Source organism: Piliocolobus tephrosceles, chromosome 5 (assembly GCF_002776525.5).
Source record: "Piliocolobus tephrosceles isolate RC106 chromosome 5, ASM277652v3, whole genome shotgun sequence".
Taxonomy (NCBI): Eukaryota; Metazoa; Chordata; class Mammalia; order Primates; family Cercopithecidae; genus Piliocolobus; species Piliocolobus tephrosceles.
The window spans coordinates 32,678,520-32,698,306 of NC_045438.1; the positions used below are offsets into that span (position 1 = coordinate 32,678,520).

At 36.4% G+C, this 19,787-nt stretch overlaps 1 protein-coding gene across 2 annotated transcripts in view; it reads left to right on the plus strand.

The window, feature by feature from the left end:
* TBPL1 (TATA-box binding protein like 1) overlaps positions 1-19,787 on the plus strand; it is a 36,272-nt gene that overhangs the window by 13,787 nt on the left and 2,698 nt on the right. For both annotated transcript variants that reach the window (XM_023230637.1, XM_023230636.2), the window contains exons 2-6: positions 14,584-14,762; positions 17,073-17,155; positions 17,322-17,385; positions 18,870-18,973; positions 19,071-19,165. In XM_023230637.1, coding sequence (XP_023086405.1) covers positions 14,628-14,762; positions 17,073-17,155; positions 17,322-17,385; positions 18,870-18,973; positions 19,071-19,165 — 481 coding nt within the window. In that variant the 5' untranslated portion in view covers positions 14,584-14,627. The remainder of the gene's footprint in view (positions 1-14,583; positions 14,763-17,072; positions 17,156-17,321; positions 17,386-18,869; positions 18,974-19,070; positions 19,166-19,787) is intronic.

Below are 19,787 nucleotides of genomic sequence, written 5' to 3' on the forward strand. Positions count from 1 at the left end.
GAGATATAATAATAGTAACAATAAAACAGCTACATTTGAATGCTTATCATGTGCAAGTACTGTGCCAAGCACTTTATATGAAATTTAATTTTCACAACACTGTGATGGGTTCTGTTTATCTGCCTTATTTTACAGAGGAGGATATTGAGGCACAAAGGTGTTAACTTATCCACAGTCATATGACTAGTAAGTGGTAGAGTCTAGATTTAACCCAGGCATTCTGCTGAGCTCTTCAACTTGAGAGGGAGACAGAAGGAGAATATAGAGAGTGTGTGTGTGCCTGTGTGTGTGTGTGTCATGTGGGTGTGTGAGTAAACATTGCTTTTTAATAACCTCAAGCTTACAGTTAAACTCCGCAGACATTTTACTGGATGTGTATGGTGCATTGGGAACTGTGCCTAGGCTGGGGTACAGAAATAAGATTTGATCATGCGTCTGAGGAGCTTATTGTCTACCAAGGAGACTACAAATAGGAAAGTTTGTAGTGTGGAAAATTGCTGTGATATGTATAGTAACATTACCATTGACCAAATGGGACTCAGAATAGGGACACTCTAGGTTAGTATTGAGGATCAGGTTTCTGAGTTCCTTTGATTTTTAAATTTCACCCATGATGGTTTTAATTACCTTTTGTACTAGGATTTCCAAATTTTCATTTCCAGTCTTAACCTAGACATGTCCTGAGCAATGGACTTTTAGCTGATTAACTGCTCCGTATCTCCTCTTGGATGTCTCACAAGTTCCTTCAGTTCAAGATGTCCAAAACAGAATTGTTAACCCCTCCTACTTTTCTCATCTGCCCTGCAAGCCTGCCCTTTCTCCAGTGTTTACTATCTTAGTAAATAGGCCACAAACCTGCAGTCATTCTCCATCTCCCTATCAATCACAAAATTCTGTTCACTCTATCTCCAAAAACTGTCTCTCTTCTGTCTACTACTTTGCATTTTCAAACAGTACTACCACTGTGTTCCTGCTGTCATCTTGCCTGGACTGCTGTGCTAGACCCCCTTACCCATTCTTCTCTTTCAGTCCATCCTCCCATTGCAGAGTGATGGTGATAGATTTTTATAATGCAAATATGTGATGTCAGTCTTGCTTCTCTTTTAGCTAACCATTACTTTTGAGATAAACATGAAAATTCTGAACATGGCATAGAAGGCATGATTTGACCCCTCCCTGCATCTCTACCTAGTCTTAGGCCACTTTCCTTTTCGCTTTTCCCACCCGTAGCCATGCTGATTCTTTCTTCAGGCCTGAGCAGTTCATACTCTTAACTCAGCTGAGAACATCTGCTGTTTCCTGAACCAAGTCTGTTCACTACCAGGTCCCTATCCCCTAGTATGGGTCTTAATGCTTAGATTTCCAGTTCATTTTTATAGAATTGATTGAATGAAGGTGATGCTGAGCTATAGAACAAGTGGGAGTGTATCACATGTAGAAGTGGGCATAAATTGTTTTCAGCAGAATGAATTAGATTAAGCAGGCAAAAGGTGAATATTCTTTACATATTAGAGCTTCCATAAATCAACAAGAAATCTTAGAAGGAAAATGAACAGAAGATAGGAGGCAGCTAACAAAGAAATGCAAATGGTTAGTAATATAGTCATGCATCACTTAATGACAAGGATGTGTTCTGAGAAGTGAGTTTTTTGTCGTCACATGAACATCATAGAGTATGCTTATATAAACCCAGATGGTAGAATCTACACACCTAGGCAATATGGTATAGCCTATTGCTTGTAGGCAGTGAATCTATACAGCATGTTTCTTTACTGAGTACTGTAGGCAGTTGTAACATAATGGTAAGTATTGGGGTATCTAAACATAGAAAAGGTGTAGTAGAATACAGTATTATAATATTATGGACCACGGTTTTATATGGGTCTGTTATTGACCAAAACATTGTTAGGCAGCACATGACTGACTGTATTTGAAAAGTTCACCCTCATTAGTATTCAGGGAAAATCAATTAATTCAGTATTGCGGCTTTTCATATCTCAGGTTGTCCAAGATTTTTATAAAATCCTTTGGTGACTAGGTAAGACAGCGTGTGCATATGATCCCAATCATGTTGCATATGCACAGATAAATATATGGATTTAGAGCTTAGAACCATGTGCTTATATGAGCATAGGAAAAATCAGTTATCACTGTTAGGATTATGGGTGACTATTTTCTTTTTCTTTTTCTTTTCTTTTTTTTTTGAGACAGAGTCTAGCTTTGTCACCAGGCTGGAGTGTAGTGACTCAATCTCAGCTCACTGCAGCCTCCGTCTCCCGGGTTCAAGTGATTCTCCTGCCTCAACCTCCCAAGTAGCTGGGACTACAGGCACTTGCCACCACGCCCAGCTAATTTTTGTATTTTTAGTAGAGATGGGATTTCACTGTGTTAGCCAGGATGGTCTCAATCTCTTGACCTCATGATCCGCCTGGCCAGGTGACTATTTGAGTATTTCTTATGTAATCAGAAAATGACGTGCTGTCTTCCTTAAATCTTGTATATTTAGACAATTTATCTGAAATATTAAGAAGTCTATCCAAAATAAAACTTGCTTTTGTATAATAAGGAATCAGATGCCAAATTTCTTATCTTTGAGTTTAAATTTCCAAATGTAAGGTTGTAGTCAGTAAAATACACTTTTTTCCTTTATCCACAATAGTATATTAGTTAATATTATTGTTAGCATTGACTAATACATTACTTTAATAGAGCATATCAAAATTTGTGAGTTGTTTTTCTTCAAAACAATCATGAGAGGTAAATGGTATTGTGTTTTACAAATGAGAACAGGAGCAGTTCAGAACTAGTCCACTGTCGTGTAGCTTCCATTACAATTCATGTCTACTGTCTTAGCATCCAAGTGTTTTTTTTGTTTTGTTTTGTTTCTGTTGAGGCGGAATCTCACTCTATCGCCCAGGCTGGAGCGCAGTGGTACAATCTCTGCTCACTGCAACCTCCACCTCTTGGGTTCAGGCAATTCTCTTCCCTCAGCCTTCCCAGTAGCTGGGACTACAGGCGCCCACCACCACGCCTGGCTAATTTTTGTATTTTTAGTAAAGACAAGGTTTCACCAGGTTGGTCTCAAACGATCCACCCACTTTGACCTCCCAGAATGCTGAGATTACAGGCGTGAGCCACCGTGCCCAGCCAGCATCCAAGTTTTCTTACTTTATAGATATATTTTGGTATTCGTCGAAACAGTGAAAATATTAACTAGGCTACTGTTTAAACATTATTAAGATAAGCTAGGTTTTCAATTATATCTTCTTACATTGCAAAATATTCCATTTTTTCGACCAGAACTTTTGCATGAGAGTGTAAACCATTGAACTTATCTTTTCTTAAGCAGTCATTCAGAAAATCAGTATCATTTAAATCTTTCCCCATCATCTTTTAAACACCATTACAAATAATGTCATGGACTGAAGCAAAAAATACCCTTTTTTTTTTTTTTTTTTTTTTTTTTTTTTAGTAAGTAGATGCTGGCAACCTCAGAGTTGTTGACTAATTTCCATTAAAAAAACAGTACCTTGTAGCTTTCTTAATGTAGATTTTTTTAACCATAATTCACTTTGATAAGAAATTATTCACATGAATGCTACCTGCTTAACAGTCTTCAGACTGAGTATCTTGATTGAGTCTCATAGATGGTAGGTAGACATATGTAATGAAGATACTTTCACTTTCTGTTTAACTTAATGTAATGATGGTTTTTGTACATCAAATACTTTTGCTTTCACTTAAGCATTTGTTAAATGTTTTACGGGTGGTATAGTATACAGTCTTTTTCTTTGGAAGATACGAGGTTTTTTTATGGCCAGGCAAACTGTTGGTAAAATTTTCTTCATGTGGCTAGACTACAAAAATGCCAACCCTGTGGACTGACTCCTAAAGTATAAGCTCTTGGGCCAGACACAAAAATGTCCTCGTGATAGAATGTCATCCTGCCCAACAAGTTCAAGGTTTTCAACTGTTAGACCTTAGTGCATCTAACTCTCTTCCATTACTGCCCCTTTGAACACAAATGCATGCTGAAGGGAAAGTGGGGAGTTCAGAATTGATGATAATTTATCTAAACTAACAGAATAATTCTAGAATTAAAATGGAAATTTACTGTGTAATTCCTACGTTTGTCTAGAATGTATCTTCATCTAATATGTTAGACTCCTGGGATTTTAGAATTAGATGGGAATCTTAAAAACCATCAGTCTAGTCTCATCTTTCATCTAATGGAAGACTTGTTTTGTGCCACTCCTAACTGTCGGTTAATTATCTAGCTCTACCTTCCCTTTTTGGACACGTATCTTCTGGAGAGCCCAACACTTTGCAGTGTAGGTGTGTGGTTTTTTTGTGTGGCTTCATGAGATCTTTCTTGTGACCTCAATTGACTCTGTCAATTTTCTTTTTTCTTCAGTTATTTGAGAACAACTACTCTTTTTCCATTCTTATGCTAAATGTCCTAAGATTTTCTTCACACAGCTCACTGTTTTTATATCTCACACCATCATACTTTCCTTTGGATATTTGGAAATAGTATCTTTAATAATTTGATAAATTCTGGATATTGCAGATATTTTAATAGCAAAGGCTATTACTTCCTTTGGTCTAGACACTCTTATCTAACCTAGGTTTATGTGAGTATGTGTTTGTTTAAGTAATACAGTACATTTTGAACCCCATGTTGTCTTAACCTTTTATTAAATAAAGTCCTAATCTTAAACAGCTGTTAGAAATTATTGTGGCAACTTGTAGGCAGAAATGTGGAGAGACTAGTGTAATAAACACTCATATATCTGTCACCAAGGTTCTTTTTTTATTATTATTATTATTTTGCTGTATTTTTTTGAGACAGCGTCTCCCCCTGTCACCCAGGCTGGAATGCCGTGGGGCCATCATAGCTTATTGCAGCCTCAACCTCCCAGATTCAATCCACCTCAGTCTCCCAAGTAGCTGGAACCACAGGCGTGCACTGCTATACCTGGCTAATTTTAAAATTTGTTGTAGAAATTGAGTCTCTCTGTGTTGCCCAAGCTGGTTTTTTATTTTTTAATTGACACATGATTGTACATAGTGTACATATTTATGAGGTACAAATTTGTTGTATAGTGATCAAATCAGGGTAGGGCATCTATCACCTCATGCATTTATCATTTCTTTGTGTCAAGAACAGTCAAAAGTCTCTCTTCCAGCTATTTTATGATATACAAGACTTACTGTTCACCATAGTCACCCTACTGTGCAATAGAACAACATATCTTATTCCTCCTATCCAGTTGTAAATTTATATCCATTGACCAGCCTCCCTTTATTCTCATTCTCTTCTCCTCAGTCTCTGTTAATCACTCTTCTACTTTCTGCTTCTATGATAACACCTTCTTTTTTTTTTAAAGATTCCACATATGAGTGAGATCATGAGGAATTTGTCTTTCTGTGTCTGGCTTGGTTTATTTAATATCATGTCCTCCAGGTTCACTAATGTCACAAATGACAAGATTTCATTATTTCTTACAGCTGAGTATTCACATTTTCTTTATCCATTCGTCCATTGTTGGACACTTAGATTGATTCCATATCTTGGCTGTTATAAGTAGTGCTGCAGTAAATAGCAAAGTGCAGAGATCTCTTCAACATCCTGATTTCATTTTCTTTGGATATGTATTCAGTAGTGGGATTGCTGGATCATGTGGTAGTTCTATTTTTAATTTTCTGAGGAACCTCTATACTATTCTCTATAGTGGCTGTATGAGTTTACTATCCTACCAACAGTGTGTAAAGTATTCCCTTTTCTTTACATCCTCATCAGTACATAGGTGTTGTTGTTGTTGTTGTTGTTTTTTTATAATAGCCATTCTACCTGGAGTGAGGTGGTATCTCATTGTGGTTTTGATTTGCGTTTTCCTTACGATAAGTGATGTTGAACATTTTTTCATATACCTGTTGGCCATTGGTGTATCTTCTTTTGAGAAATGTCTGTTAAGGTGTTTTGCTTACTTTTTAATCAGATTATTTGTTTCTTTTGCTGAGTTGGTTGAATTTCTTACATATATTCTGGATATAATCTCTTACCAGATGCATAATTTGCACATATTTTCTCCTGTTCTGTGGGTTGGCTTTTCACCCTGCTAATAGTTTGCTGTGCTGTGCAGAAGTTTTTTAGTTTGATGTAATCTCTGTCATCTTGATCTAATAATCTTTAAGAGGTGAAGCAGTAATACAGTATTTTTTGGTCCTAAAATACTATGATAACTACTATCCAAGTCTGTGCTGTATCTTAGAATAGATTATCCAAATTTGTTTGATGGCAAGATTCCGGACATCAAGAGTCTTCTGAAATTGTATCTCATTGTATTTGTTACTGAGTTCAAACAGTGAAAGATTTTAAAGTTAAATTGCAGATATGACATTCCCCCAAGTATTTGAGTATACATCTCTAAAAAAAGTCTGTCTACGTAACCACTCTGTTTTCTCTTCTAAAAAATTAACAGTAATTTCATAATTTCATGTCACTCAAATCTATCCAGATCCACTCAAATCATTCAAATTTCTCTCAAATACTGATTTGTTAAAACCAGGATCCAATCAAGGACCATGTTATACAGACATTTTGTCATTTTAATTAAAAATGTGAGTCTTACATTTATCAGTGATAAACTTTATTTTCTTGGTAGTACCTCTTTGGGCTTGTCCGGTAATCAGCAAACTTTTTCTTAAAGGGCCAGAGAGTAAATATTTTAGGCTTGTGGTTCATTTGGTTCTTGTCACAACTACTCAGTTGTGCTGCGTAGTCATTATGGAAACACATGGGCATGGCTGTGTTCCAATAAAACTTTTGCAAAACAGGGAAAACAGGCACTGGCCCATTGGCTGTAGTGTGCTGACCCTTGCCTAACCCATTATGATCTTGGTGTTTCCCCCCTACCCCCGTAACTGTTCTCAAGTTTTGCATCAATTCATTAAATAATACAATTAACATTCAATTATTGGTGAATCTGTCTGTCAGTAATAGCCACCATTTAATGAACACATACTGTATACTATATACTTGGAATAGATAATAATATTTAATCCTTAAAAGCACCCTGGGAGGTACAGGTGATATTTGCACCAATTTATAGATGAGAAAATGAAGATTTAGAGAGCAGTTAAGTAAGTGGCCCAGTGTCACATAACTAAATGGGAACACTAGGTCAGAGCCCCCTGTTATAAGGCTTATTTTATACTATCAAACAGATACAACAGAACATCGTTCTAAAAGGCAAATGTTAGCTTTTCTTCATCTTGATCCTAGGCATGTGTTGAGAGACTGTCAAGTAATGTATTGGGATTGGGACACAAAATGTCTATTTCCTAATCTGCTATTTTGGGAGCTTTATAAAGGATATGAGGTTACTTTGTATGGTGTGTCTTTCTTTTAGAAAAGAGCTATCTCTAGGAGACCATGTGGGTTCATATTGTGTTTGCAAATTGGTCTATTATCAGTCCTTCCCTGCTTCTGCCATTTCTCAGATCATAGATGGTAATTTTGTGGTTAGAACCTTGAGGCGCATTCTTCTGTATCCTCAGTTTCTACATGAGTTCACTTTAAGTAGCTAGATTCTTCTTTTCTATATTCTCAGGTTTATTTATTCTCTTGTCTTTCAATTAGATTTTAGATTTATTTTTGCTTCGTGTTTATGACAGGGTTTATTGTGGCCTTTCAGTTTAAATATCTTTCCTGGTGTGGAAACTTTTAAATGTAGTAGTCTTTGTTTTTTTTTTTTTTTTTTTTTTTTTTTTTTTTTTTTTTTTTTTTTTTTGAGACGGAGTCTTGCTCTGTCGCCCAGGCTAGAGTGCAGTGGCCGGATCTCAGCTCACCGCAACCTCTGCCTCCTGGGTTCACGCCATTCTCCTGCCTCAGCCTCCCGAGTGGCTGGGACCACAGGCGCCCACCACCTCGCCCGGCTAATTTTTTGTATTTTTAGTAGAGACGGGGTTTCACCGTGTTAGCCAGGAGGGTCTCGATCTCCTGACCTCGTGATCCGCCCGTCTCGGCCTCCCAAAGTGCTGGGATTACAGGCTTGAGCCACCGCGCCCGGCCTAAATGTAGTAGTCTTTGATGCAATTTGTTGTAAAAGCCAGAAGGTGGCGATGTCTTCCAGTTAAGGTTTCAATTCCTTATAGTTGCTGGAGTAATGTTTTTGAATACCACTAGAAAGAGGACCAAAAATACAGATGATGTGTTCTTGTGCACAGAATCATTGAGTGGGGAAGAATGTGCTTTAAATTCTATGATGCATTTTAATAGAAGGCTAGAAATATGCCACTTCCTGAAGGGAAGACAGCTACAGTTTTAAAGTTTGCCTTGGGCAGTGGGCAAATAACTGGTATTTGTATTTAAATCAAAATGGGAACAACTATTTTTTTATATTAAACTATATATAATATTTATTTGCTTTTTTTATTTTAAAAGATCCAGACCTTACCAAAAAAAAAAAAAAAAAAAAAAAGCCACCCTGCTGTGCCAGTTCTCTGAAGAGAACAGTTGTTAACATTTTGGCAGATATAACTATGTAAGTGCATATGTAGATTCATAAGCCAAAATGAACTCATAATTAGACATATAATTTTTTCTACTCTCACAAACATTATGGACCTCTGTCTACATCTCTACATCTATCTAGTTTTATAACTTATAAATTCCATTTAGTAGTCTATTATAAGACTGTACTGTACTTTATTTAACTAGTTCCTTTTCATTGGATGTGCAGGTTGTTTCAGTCATAAATGAAATTGCAGTATGTCATCTTATTATACTTTGGTCAGTTCAGTTATTTCTTTTTTGTTTTTTTTTTTTTTTTGAGATGGAGTCTCGCTCTGTCACCCAGGTTGGAGTGCAGTGGCGTGATCTCAGCTCACTGCAACCTCCGCCTCCTGGGTTCAAACAATTCTCCTTCCTCAGCCTCCTGAGTAGCTGGGATTACAGGCATGCACCACCACACCTGGCTGCTTTTTGTATTTTTAGACAGGGTGTCACCATGTTGGTCAGGCTGGTCTCAAACTCCTGACCTTGTGATCCGCCCACCTCGGCCTCCCAAAGGGCCAGGATTACAGGCGTGAGCCAGCGTGCCCAGCCAAGTTCAGTTATTTCTTATCGTTACTCGTTGACTGTAGTTCCACATATATTCACATTTTAAATTATCTGAATACACATGGCCAGAGTATCTCCTATAGAAAGTCTTTGTACCAGACTATAAGAGAACACTGATTTACTCACACTTTCAACACCGTTTGACATTTGCCAATGTAAGTAAGTGGTATCTTATTCTTTTAAGTTAGCATTTCTTCAATTACTAGTAAATGCAGAGAACTGCTAAATAAATTATTTGTCTAAGAAAAAATGAATTTTAATATCATTAGAATTAAGGGATAATGAAAACACATATCCAACTTCAGTCACACCTAAGGCACTGGGTTATAATTGTCTTAAATGTTTATACAAGAAAAGACAGTTAAAAACTAAAGTGTTCAGTATTCAACTTAAATACTTTCATGTAAGAAATTAGAAAAAGAATATATTAAATCTGTAGAAGGAAGGAAACAATGGACATGGGCAAAAAATTCAATAGAGAGGATCAGCTACTGATAGTTTGTTCTGGGAAGAAACCAAAGTGGAAAAGTAAGATTGACAAGAGCAATAAAAAACAGGAATTAATGATACTGCAATGAAAAAAGGGTAAGTGGCTACAACAGAGACTTTAAAAGATTATTAAGACAACCGTGAAGAATTGTATGCCCAGTAAATTTTAAAATATAGAAGAAATGGAAAATTTAATTTAGCAAAATAGACTTGAAGAAAACAGAGATATTAATTATTTTAACACTCTTAAAAATTTAAATTCAATCTAATTTAAAAATTAGAAATTGTCTTTAAAAAATTATCAAACAACAAACAGTTCCAGTTAATTTTCAGGTAACATCTGCTAACCTGTCTTCCAGAGAATTAAAAAAGAAAGAAAAAAGAAACCACCTTAAATTGTGTAACGAGTCTAGTATAATAACCTTGATGCTCAAACCAGGTAAGGACAATACAAGAAAGGAAGAGTATAAGCTAATTCTACCCAATAACTAAATGAAGTATTAGCAAACCAGATTCATCAATAATCTTTTAAAAATCAAGAATTAGTTGGATTTAGGGATATAACAGTGAGTATGTATAATAAGTTTAAGAGAAACATGAGAATGATAAGACTGCAATTGAAAGTAGAGGCTTTCTCTGGAGGGAAAGGTGAGGAGGATGTGATTTGGAAGAACTGCATGGGGAGGCATCAGTTGTATTGTAATGTTTACTTTTTAAGCGGAATGATGGGTACATAGAAGTTCATTGTGTTCTTTTTGCCTTTTTGTGTATCTTAAATATATGGTACTGCCATGGTTATCAGGCTTAATAGCCTTGTGAGTTTAAATGTTGCTTTCAAATGCTGTATTTTTGGTGGAGTTGCTTAAACACATTCCCCTTGGAATCTATACAACCAGTTAAAAAAAATCATTTGTAAACCACCATGAAATATAATGAAGTATACTGTATATGGGTTTTCGTGAATGTTGTGTCAAAGGGCTTGGAGGAAAAAAAAGATCGTTAACTCTTGCATTCAGTGAAAATAGGTGGCTTTGGAAATAGTTTCAGCCTTGCTAACTGTTTTTTTTTTTTTTTTTCATGCTTAGAATTAAAAGAAATAATTTGGAATTGTAGGTAGATGAGAAATTTAATATAGTTAGGAGTTTGAAATGTTGGATTTCATAGCATTCATACGTCAAATAATTGAACATTTACAATGTGTTAGATAACGATGTTGAGCCATGGGAATATATAGAGTGATAAAACAGTCTTTCACCTCAAGAAGCTTAGAATTTAGTAGGGGAAATAGGTGATTCTGATGTTTAAGTGTAGGTACCATCATAGTCATAAACAATTTGGAATACTTATTCCCTTCTGGGAATTAGTTTCCATCTTTCCTTTAACTGTTTTGTTTTTCTTGTTTTAATTTAAACAAAATGGTGTGTGTGTGTTTTCAAGAATAACCTAAGCCTCTGGACTACTAATATTTAGTCAGATAGACCTGTTTAACTCATTGATAAATTATGTCACTACACTTAAAAAAATACAAGGGACCTGTTAGGCAGTCAGATGCTTTGTAGAAATTGAGATTTGTCAGCCTGGTGTGGTGACTCACTCCTGTAATCCCAGCGCTTTGGGAGACCGAGACGGGTGGCTCACGAGGTCAAGAGTTCAAGAGCAACCTGGCCAAGATGGTGAAACCCTGTCTCTACTAAAAGTACAAAATTTTGCTGGGCATGGTGGAGGGCGCCTGAGGCTGAGGCAGAGAATTGCTTGAACCTAGGAGGCGGAGTTTGCAGTGATCCAAGATTGTGTCACAGCACTCCAGCCTGGGCGACAGAACGAGACTTGGTCTCAAAAAAAAAAAAAAGAAATTGAGATTTGTCTGTTTCATTGGGCTGTCATTCTGATTATCCTATTGAAAAGAGATATAATATGTTTAGCTTTAAAAACTAAATCTTTATTAATATCCAGTTCTGTTCTCTTGTTCTGCAAGACAGATGAACTGATTGCAAGTGGGCCTTTTTTCATGCTTCGAAAAATGTGGTCTCTCATGTGGGTTGCCTCTTTTAAAAAAGTGTTGACTTTTTATATTGCATCTTTAATTGAAAACTTCTTACTAAAGCAGTCTTTTCTGAGCCTGCTTGTCAGGTTACTCATATTATAAAATAAGAATACTTAGTAACTTATGATGAACTATTCCCATGACCTTATTTTTAAAATTCGAGTTGCTGAAATGCTGAAAAATCATCAATTTTGAATTAATCTCAAGGCTCCTTTTTTCCATTCACACAGATTTGCTTTACCCTTTTTTTCTTGACTTAGTTTTACTTATATCGTCCTTAGTGTTGTCCCCTCAGGCAGAACTCAAAAGAGTAAATTCAGAGTAGAGTAGAACTCAAAGTAGTAAATGTGAGTCCATTTGTTTTCTCCTGTTTATATAAAAACAAGTAAAATAGTAAATTTGATAGTTGATTCACATGAGGTTTCTTCTTAAGTAGTTGCCTTGTGGTAGCTTATCCTCAAGGGATGTGCAACAGTTAGGATTAGGTTTGGCTGTGTATCACAGAAATCCAACATGAGGGAAACTGATTTTTCTCTCATCCTCATGAGGTCTAGAATTAAGAAGAACAGGGATAATAAGGAGATTCACAGCATCAGGGACCCAGGCTGCTTCTATCTTGTTCTACCATCCTCATCCTCATTGTCTCGTGGTGCAAAGTTGGCTACTTGAACTCTAGCTCTCACATCCAACCTCTAGACAGCAAGAATGAAAAAGGGCAGAAAGGCAAAGGAGCCCTTGCTGGCTTAGTTGGTTGCTCTAAGTAGACTTCTCAGAAGGTACATAACGATTTTATTTTATGTCTTATTGACCAGAACATCTTCAGTTGGCTATACCAGTTGTTGCCAGGGAGCGTGACGTCTATAGTATTTTATTTCTGCCACATTGTACCCAGCTCAACCGCTGAGCTCTGGTCATTATGAAGGCAGGGTGGAATGGATGTTGGGGTAAGCAGCCAGGAGCCTAGCAGAAAACCTGCTGCTGTCCAGATGGCTTAGTAACTGGGCTCTGTTGTAATCATGGGAAGTATTGCTAAGAAATCCTCTGATCTGCCTGTTGATTTGAACTTATTTCATCAATACTTACTGTCATTTACTGTTACAATGTCCTAGATATATATACTAAGTACTTTTCATACATTATATAATTTTCACAACACTGCTCTGTAGTAGGCATGATCTATTCCATGTTACATATGAGAACACTGAGACACAGGTTACATAACTTGCCCAAGTTCTGATAGCTAGTAAGTGGTGAGTCAGACATTGTGCATGCTTAAGACCAATGGTAATAAACTGGCCCTGTGCCTCTGCTTTTTCATCTGTCTGCCTATATATCTATCCATCAGTTCCTGTTGTCACCCCTGCCTCACTCCTCATACATAAAAATTTTTTGAGGTAGCTCAAACATGCACAAAAGCAAAAAAACAAAAAGATACACAGATTGAAGGGAATATGGGAATATAAGAGTGAAAAAATATAATGAAGTTGAGGTACAATTGATACACAGAATTGAATGCCATTATGGTCCTATAGAGGTGTCAGAAGTCTTGGTCTGGATTGCCACTGTGTTCTATCAGAAACTGAAAGGCAGAGAAACAAGACCTTCTTTATTTAGACTCTTGGCCCCTTCACTGTTTTAGTTATATATTACGAATCCTTATTATAAAGAATACTAGTTTTTTACATTGTGGCTGCCAGGAATTTTAAAGACAACTATAGTATGTTTTTACTATTTTCTGATCTTTTTGTGAGTTAAGCCAAATTGCCATTGTTTATTTTTTGACGTGTGAAAACGCAAAGAGAGAATTTTTTTAGCTGGGTCATGGGTCACATACTTAGTAAAAACTGGGGCTTGTTTGTTTATGTAAATCATACGAGTCTGGGCAAATATATGTTGGGAGATTCTGATCTTGATAAAAATGGTATTATGCAAATTATTTGATAGAGCTCCTCCTGTACACCCAAGTTTGCAAACTCCTTGAGGACAAAATACTTTGCCTTAATCATTTTTTTGCCTCTGTTACCTTCAGTCTATAGGTGTTCAGAAAGAAAATAATGAAAGAATCGTTAGTAATGAGAAAATTCTGTTAGTAAATGTTATTCATATTTTTGCTGCTTTAAACTTAAGTCAGTTAATCTGCTTGACATAAAAGTATGTCATATTTTTTATAGTGCCAGCAAGTTGCATGAGATGGGTTATATGCCACTAAGGGTTAGACATTGGGACCAGAATCCAACCCTTGAACGTGGTGCGTTTGGGGAGTTGTCATTACTGTGGTACACCTGGAACGTAGTGTTTGTAGAGGGGAATAGCAGGAGATGAGTCTGGCAAGCTCCTGGCAAGTAAAAGTTACTTTTTAATTTAAGGAATGAAAGTTAGGCCTAGATTCTGAAGTATATTAGATGTCATGTTAGCTTTTTAAAAAATGACATTTTTAGTGGGGAGAAGAAAGGACATGATTTGGTTGGTTGGTTGGTTGGTTTGTTAATGTTTGTTTGTTTTGACCAAGTCTCATTCTGTCGCCCAGGCTGGAATGTAGTGGTGCGATCTCGGCTCACTGCAACCTCCGCCTCCCGGTTTCAAGTGATTCTCCTGCCTCAGCCTCCCTAGTTGCTGGTATTACAGACATGCACCACCATGCCCAGCTAATTTTTGTGTTTTTAGTAGAGACCGGGTTTCACTATGTTGGCCAGTCTGGTCTCGAACTCCTGACCTCAGATGATCTAACTACCTTGGCCTCCCAAAGTGCTGGGATCACAGACAGGGGCTGCTGTGCCCAGCCAGGGACATGATTTGATTCTAGTAACATCTGAAAAATAAATAATATAGATTCATTTTTTACATTTCAGTTTCAAGATTGTTTGTGAAAAGTGAATTAACAGAACATTTAAGTTTAATGACTTTATTTTGTTTTATTTCTCAGGATGTGATCTTCGTGGTGGAAAGCTAAATTTTAAAACCACCCCAATGGATGCAGACAGCGATGTTGCATTGGACATTCTAATTACAAATGTAGTCTGTGTTTTTAGAACAAGATGCCATTTAAACTTAAGGAAGATTGCTTTGGAAGGAGCAAATGTAATTTATAAACGTGATGTTGGAGTAAGTATCTGAGTTTTCGTATTTGTACTACATAGCCTAATTTTATAGTTCTGTGAGTGATACTAAAATGTATTCATTCTACAGATAATTTATGAGCACCTTACCATGTGCTGGTTGTCCTGGATACAGAAGTGAGCCCTGTAAAAGCAGTCCCTCCTCTCATGGAGGTGCAAGCTTTTGTACATAGAGTGCTGGTACCTGAATCAGCAAAGAACTCATTGGTTACAGAGACATTTTATTGTTCTCTCAATTTATTTTAACTGAAAAGGGACCTTTATATTCTCACATGTACCTATTAAAATGTAATTATATTTGAATGATGCCTTCATATATATTATAATTTTTATAGTATTTTAATTATCATATTCTTCTTTAACAAAGGTAGATGGTTTTCTTTCATAACAAACTGCTGAAAATAATATGATTTATATCTTGACCTGGACATCTTGAATTTTAGTTTTTGATAAACCTGTAATATTTTAAAGCCTGAATATTAATAAGTAATAATAAAACCTTAGTGTTTTGAGATTAACATTATAAAAGACATTGGACATCATTATAAACCAAAGATTGATGAGATGGATATGTATTTTATACATTTATTATGAAAATTAAGAATGTATCTCAAGGCTCTGTTTAGCTTTAAAAATTAGATGCCAGGATACCTATGTAAATTGTAATTAATTCTTTTGTGTGTGTGTGTGTGTGTGAGACGGAGTCTCGCTCTTTCACCAGGCTGGAGTGCAGTGTAGTGGCACAATCACGGCTCACTGCAATGTCTGCCTCCTGGGTTCAAGCAATTCTCCTGCCTCAGCCTCCCGAGTAGCTGGGACTACAGGTGCACGCCACCACACCCGGCTAATTTTTGTATTTTTAGTAGAGATGGGGTTTCACCATGTTGGCCAGGATGGTCTCAATCTCTTGACCTCATGATCCACCCACCTCAGCCTCCCAAAGTGCTGGGATTATAGGCGTGAGCCACCATGCCTGGCCGTCATTAATTCGTAGTACTAGAAACTAAGTAAAGATGAATTAAATTCAATTAAAATTTTCAGTGACCAACAAAGATTTTCAAGTTTGTCAGCAATCCCATCTTTCCTTTAGAAAAGTAATCAATATGTCTGCTCAAAAGTTTAGAGAGGAATGTGCCTAACACTGCTTTGGTACTTCACCATGACATATGGAAAGGAAATAGTTTTTTTAAGGAAGATTAATTGAAAAATCTGACATGATAGATAAGCTGGTGGCGGTGAGAGACAATAATTAAATGTGGAATAAACTCAGTCAAGTGTTTCTCAGTCACTTGTATATGAAATTTTATGATGTATTTTAGTTCAAATTTTATCTTGATCTTTGGTAAATTTTAAGTCTGCCCAGATTTAATAGCTTTCTAGTTTGATAATATGGCATGTGACAGAGAATGAAGAACACAAAATGTAACAAAAATTTTAAGCAGAAACATCTGATTCATTTATATGTCAGTCAGTGAGCATTTATGTCTTTCTTACGTAGAATGGGCATCTAACAAATATTTCCATTAATGAAAAGTTGGAATGAAAATTTAAATTTGCATATTTTCTTGGTGCTTAGTCCTTGACCTGTTGGTACACACTCTGTAGTTATTTCATTCTAACCCATAGCTTTAAAATGCCTTCCAAAGCTAATGAATTTCTAATTACATCTCCAGCTCCAACATTTCTCCTTTATTCAAGATGCCCATGTTGAACTAGAGTAATAAGCATCTCAACTCTAGGATGCAATATAAAGTAGTGATGGGTACCATGAAGCAGCAGAAAGCAGAGTTAGGAATTAGAAAGCGATGAAGTGATGGGTGTTTCAGGGAAAATGGTTAGGGAGGGCCTCCCTTCAGATGGTGACATCTGGTAAGAGACCTGAATGAAGTGAGAATATTGAGGGGATACTATTCCAAATGAAAGCAACAGCTACTGCAAAGCTTCTGAGGCATGAACAGATTTGGTGTGTGTGAGGAGCCGTGCAAGTTCCAGTTATGTGACTGGAGTGGAATGAGAGTTGAATTGTTTATGTACTTGGAGTACATTGATTTCAAGTATATAGAGTGAGAGATTTCTATACACCTTGTATTTTTAATTAATCAAATGTCTTTTTGGATTAATATGTTCTTTGTGTTCAGTATTGTACTTGATTTCAAAATGAGTGATTTGGAGAGCAGTTATTGCAGTCTTGGATAAGCTTGGAGAGTAGTATTTGGACATTAATATGACTATATAGAACAGAACCATAAGTGAAAAATAATGCTTATGAGGTAATCAAATTTTTTTTTTCCCCCAGAAAGTATTAATGAAGCTTAGAAAACCTAGAATTACAGCTACAATTTGGTCCTCAGGAAAAATTATTTGCACTGGAGCAACAAGGTAAATGCTACTTGGGTTTTTTATTTTAATTTTTTACTTTTTCCCTCATGGAACGGACATTTTCCTAGACTTAACAGCAAAATCATATGTAAAGTTCGTTATGTTCCTCAGTATAAAATTTATTTCCTGTGTAACTGATAATCTTTTTCTTTCCTTAAAACCATAGTGAAGAAGAAGCTAAATTTGGTGCCAGACGCTTAGCCCGCAGTCTGCAGAAACTAGGTTTTCAGGTAACATTTTCAAACAGTATCTAAACTATAAATATTTAAGGATTTATTTTTGTAGAATTAAAAATTGTAATAGACTCAAGAAATCACTATACATACTATTCTTATGATTGAACTTTTTCTAGGTTTTTTAATACTGCCCTTCCGTAGGAAAATTTGTAGCAAAATTTGGCCATGTGGGTATTTGTAAAGGATCCTAGCTTTTTCCCTAATTCCTTTCCCATAAAGAGACTTGTTTCCTCACAAGTTAATTTCCTTTTCAACTCTTAAGTTTTTTCACCTCTGATGTACACAAACAAAATCATTTTTGGTTATCTCAAGAATGCCAGGTCAGAGTGGTGAATAGAGAATGGCAGAGGCCTGTTGACATGGACACACCAGCTGGCAGGCTCTCACACTTGTAACGTGACTGTCACCGGCATGTCAGCCTCATCACTATAACTTGATAGAGGTATACCTTTGAATAAAATGATTACATATTATGGACTTGCTCGGTCACTTGCAAATGATGAATAAATGAAAGATAAAGATGAGAATGGTCCCTGAAGATGAGGGCAAGGCTGTTTGGGATTGAGACAAGTTTGTAGAAGTGGTGATAGGAAGTTACGTTTCACTCTGATGACTAAGTCTCTCTGAAGTAGAGGGTGATAGGAAGAGACTGAATGGCTGGTGGGGAGTGGGGGTTGGTGCTTGAGGAAGGGTGGCAGTAGAGAGAGTCTTGAGTTGTACTGTGATTTGAGAGTGCTGCCACTTTGCAGTTTCCTGGCTTTGCGCAACTACTGTGTGCAAGGCTGAGTTGAAGGATAGTTAGCTTACCCAAAATTGTGGTTTTAGGAGGAATGTTTGAAAAGATGAGATGAAACAGTTGAAGATGTTGGTAGGAGGGACCAAAGTTATTAAGGCCTTGGAACTTCTTTTAGTGTAACATTAGAAGTGTTGAGAGAAATCCCAGTTAGTTAAAAACAATTTTATCACTGTATCCCCAGAAAGAAAATAAACATCTAACTAATATTATCACAGAAATGTCATTTTGCCTTATTGCATATGAGAAAAACATCTGACTTTTGGAGCCCAGTGTACACTCTGTATTTACTGACTTTCTAAAGTGACATGTTTTCCATTTTTACTCTAGCAGGATGACCTGGATTTACATTTTTTGCCTCACTATGTCCTTTCTCAGTGGTTTTAAATATTTCACTTAAAAGAATTAAGAAATTAAACATGTGATTAGAAAGACCCATACTGTTTTAATCATGCAAATACCTCTGGTTTTATTTTTTTAATGAAGTTTTTGGGCTTTTTAAAAAATTGAATTAAAGCTTTCAATGCTACACAACTTACAGTACTAAACATACACTTAAAATGTTTTTGTTTTATCTTGTTTGCTCTTGGTTTTAAGGATTGATGGTTATTAAGGATTGCCATGATGAGCAGATTTTTTTGTTTGTTTCAAAATAAATTTATTGAGTTTTACTTCTCTCCTAAAGGTAATATTTACAGATTTTAAGGTTGTTAATGTTCTGGCAGTGTGTAACATGCCATTTGAAATCCGTTTGCCAGAATTCACAAAGAACAATAGACCTCATGCCAGGTAAGTCTTTGAAGCAATTTATCTTGATACATTACCAAATTTGAAATTACTAGTCAGGGTGTAAATATTTATATTAATTGTGGCTTCTTTTGTATAGTTACGAACCTGAACTTCATCCTGCTGTGTGCTATCGGATAAAATCTCTAAGAGCTACGTTACAGATTTTTTCGACAGGAAGTATCACAGTAACAGGTATTCTATGATACTGAAACCAAACTTGTAAATTATGGATTGAATGATACAAGATGCTTATACCAAGATAGAAATAATGTCTGATTTGTTCCTTTCAGTTACTTCTGCCCTTTAAGAGGAACCGGTCTCCTGACTTTTAACACTGTAGATTTACTTTACCTACTTTTGTACTATTTATGAATGTTATACATACTATTTTGTGTCTTTTTTCACTCAGCATTATCTTAATGAGTTTCATCTATATTATGTTCTGTGTAGTGGTATATATCATTCATTCTCATTGGGCATTTGAGTAGTTTCCAGTATGGAGCTTTAAAAATATTCTGGTGGTCCGGGTGCATTGGCTCACGTCTGTAATCCCAGCACTTTGGGAGGCCGAGGCGGGCTAATCACAAGGTCATGAGATCAAGACCATCCTGGCCAATGTGGTGAAACTCTGTCTCTACTAAAAATACAAAAAACTAGCTGGGCGTGGTAGTGCACACCTGTAGTCCCAGCTACTCGGGAGGCTAAGGCAGGAGAGTCGTTTGAACCCGGCAGGCAGAGGTTGCAGTGAGCTGAGATCGCACCACTGCACTCCAGACTGGCAACAGAGTGAGACTCTGTCTCAAAAAAAAAAAAA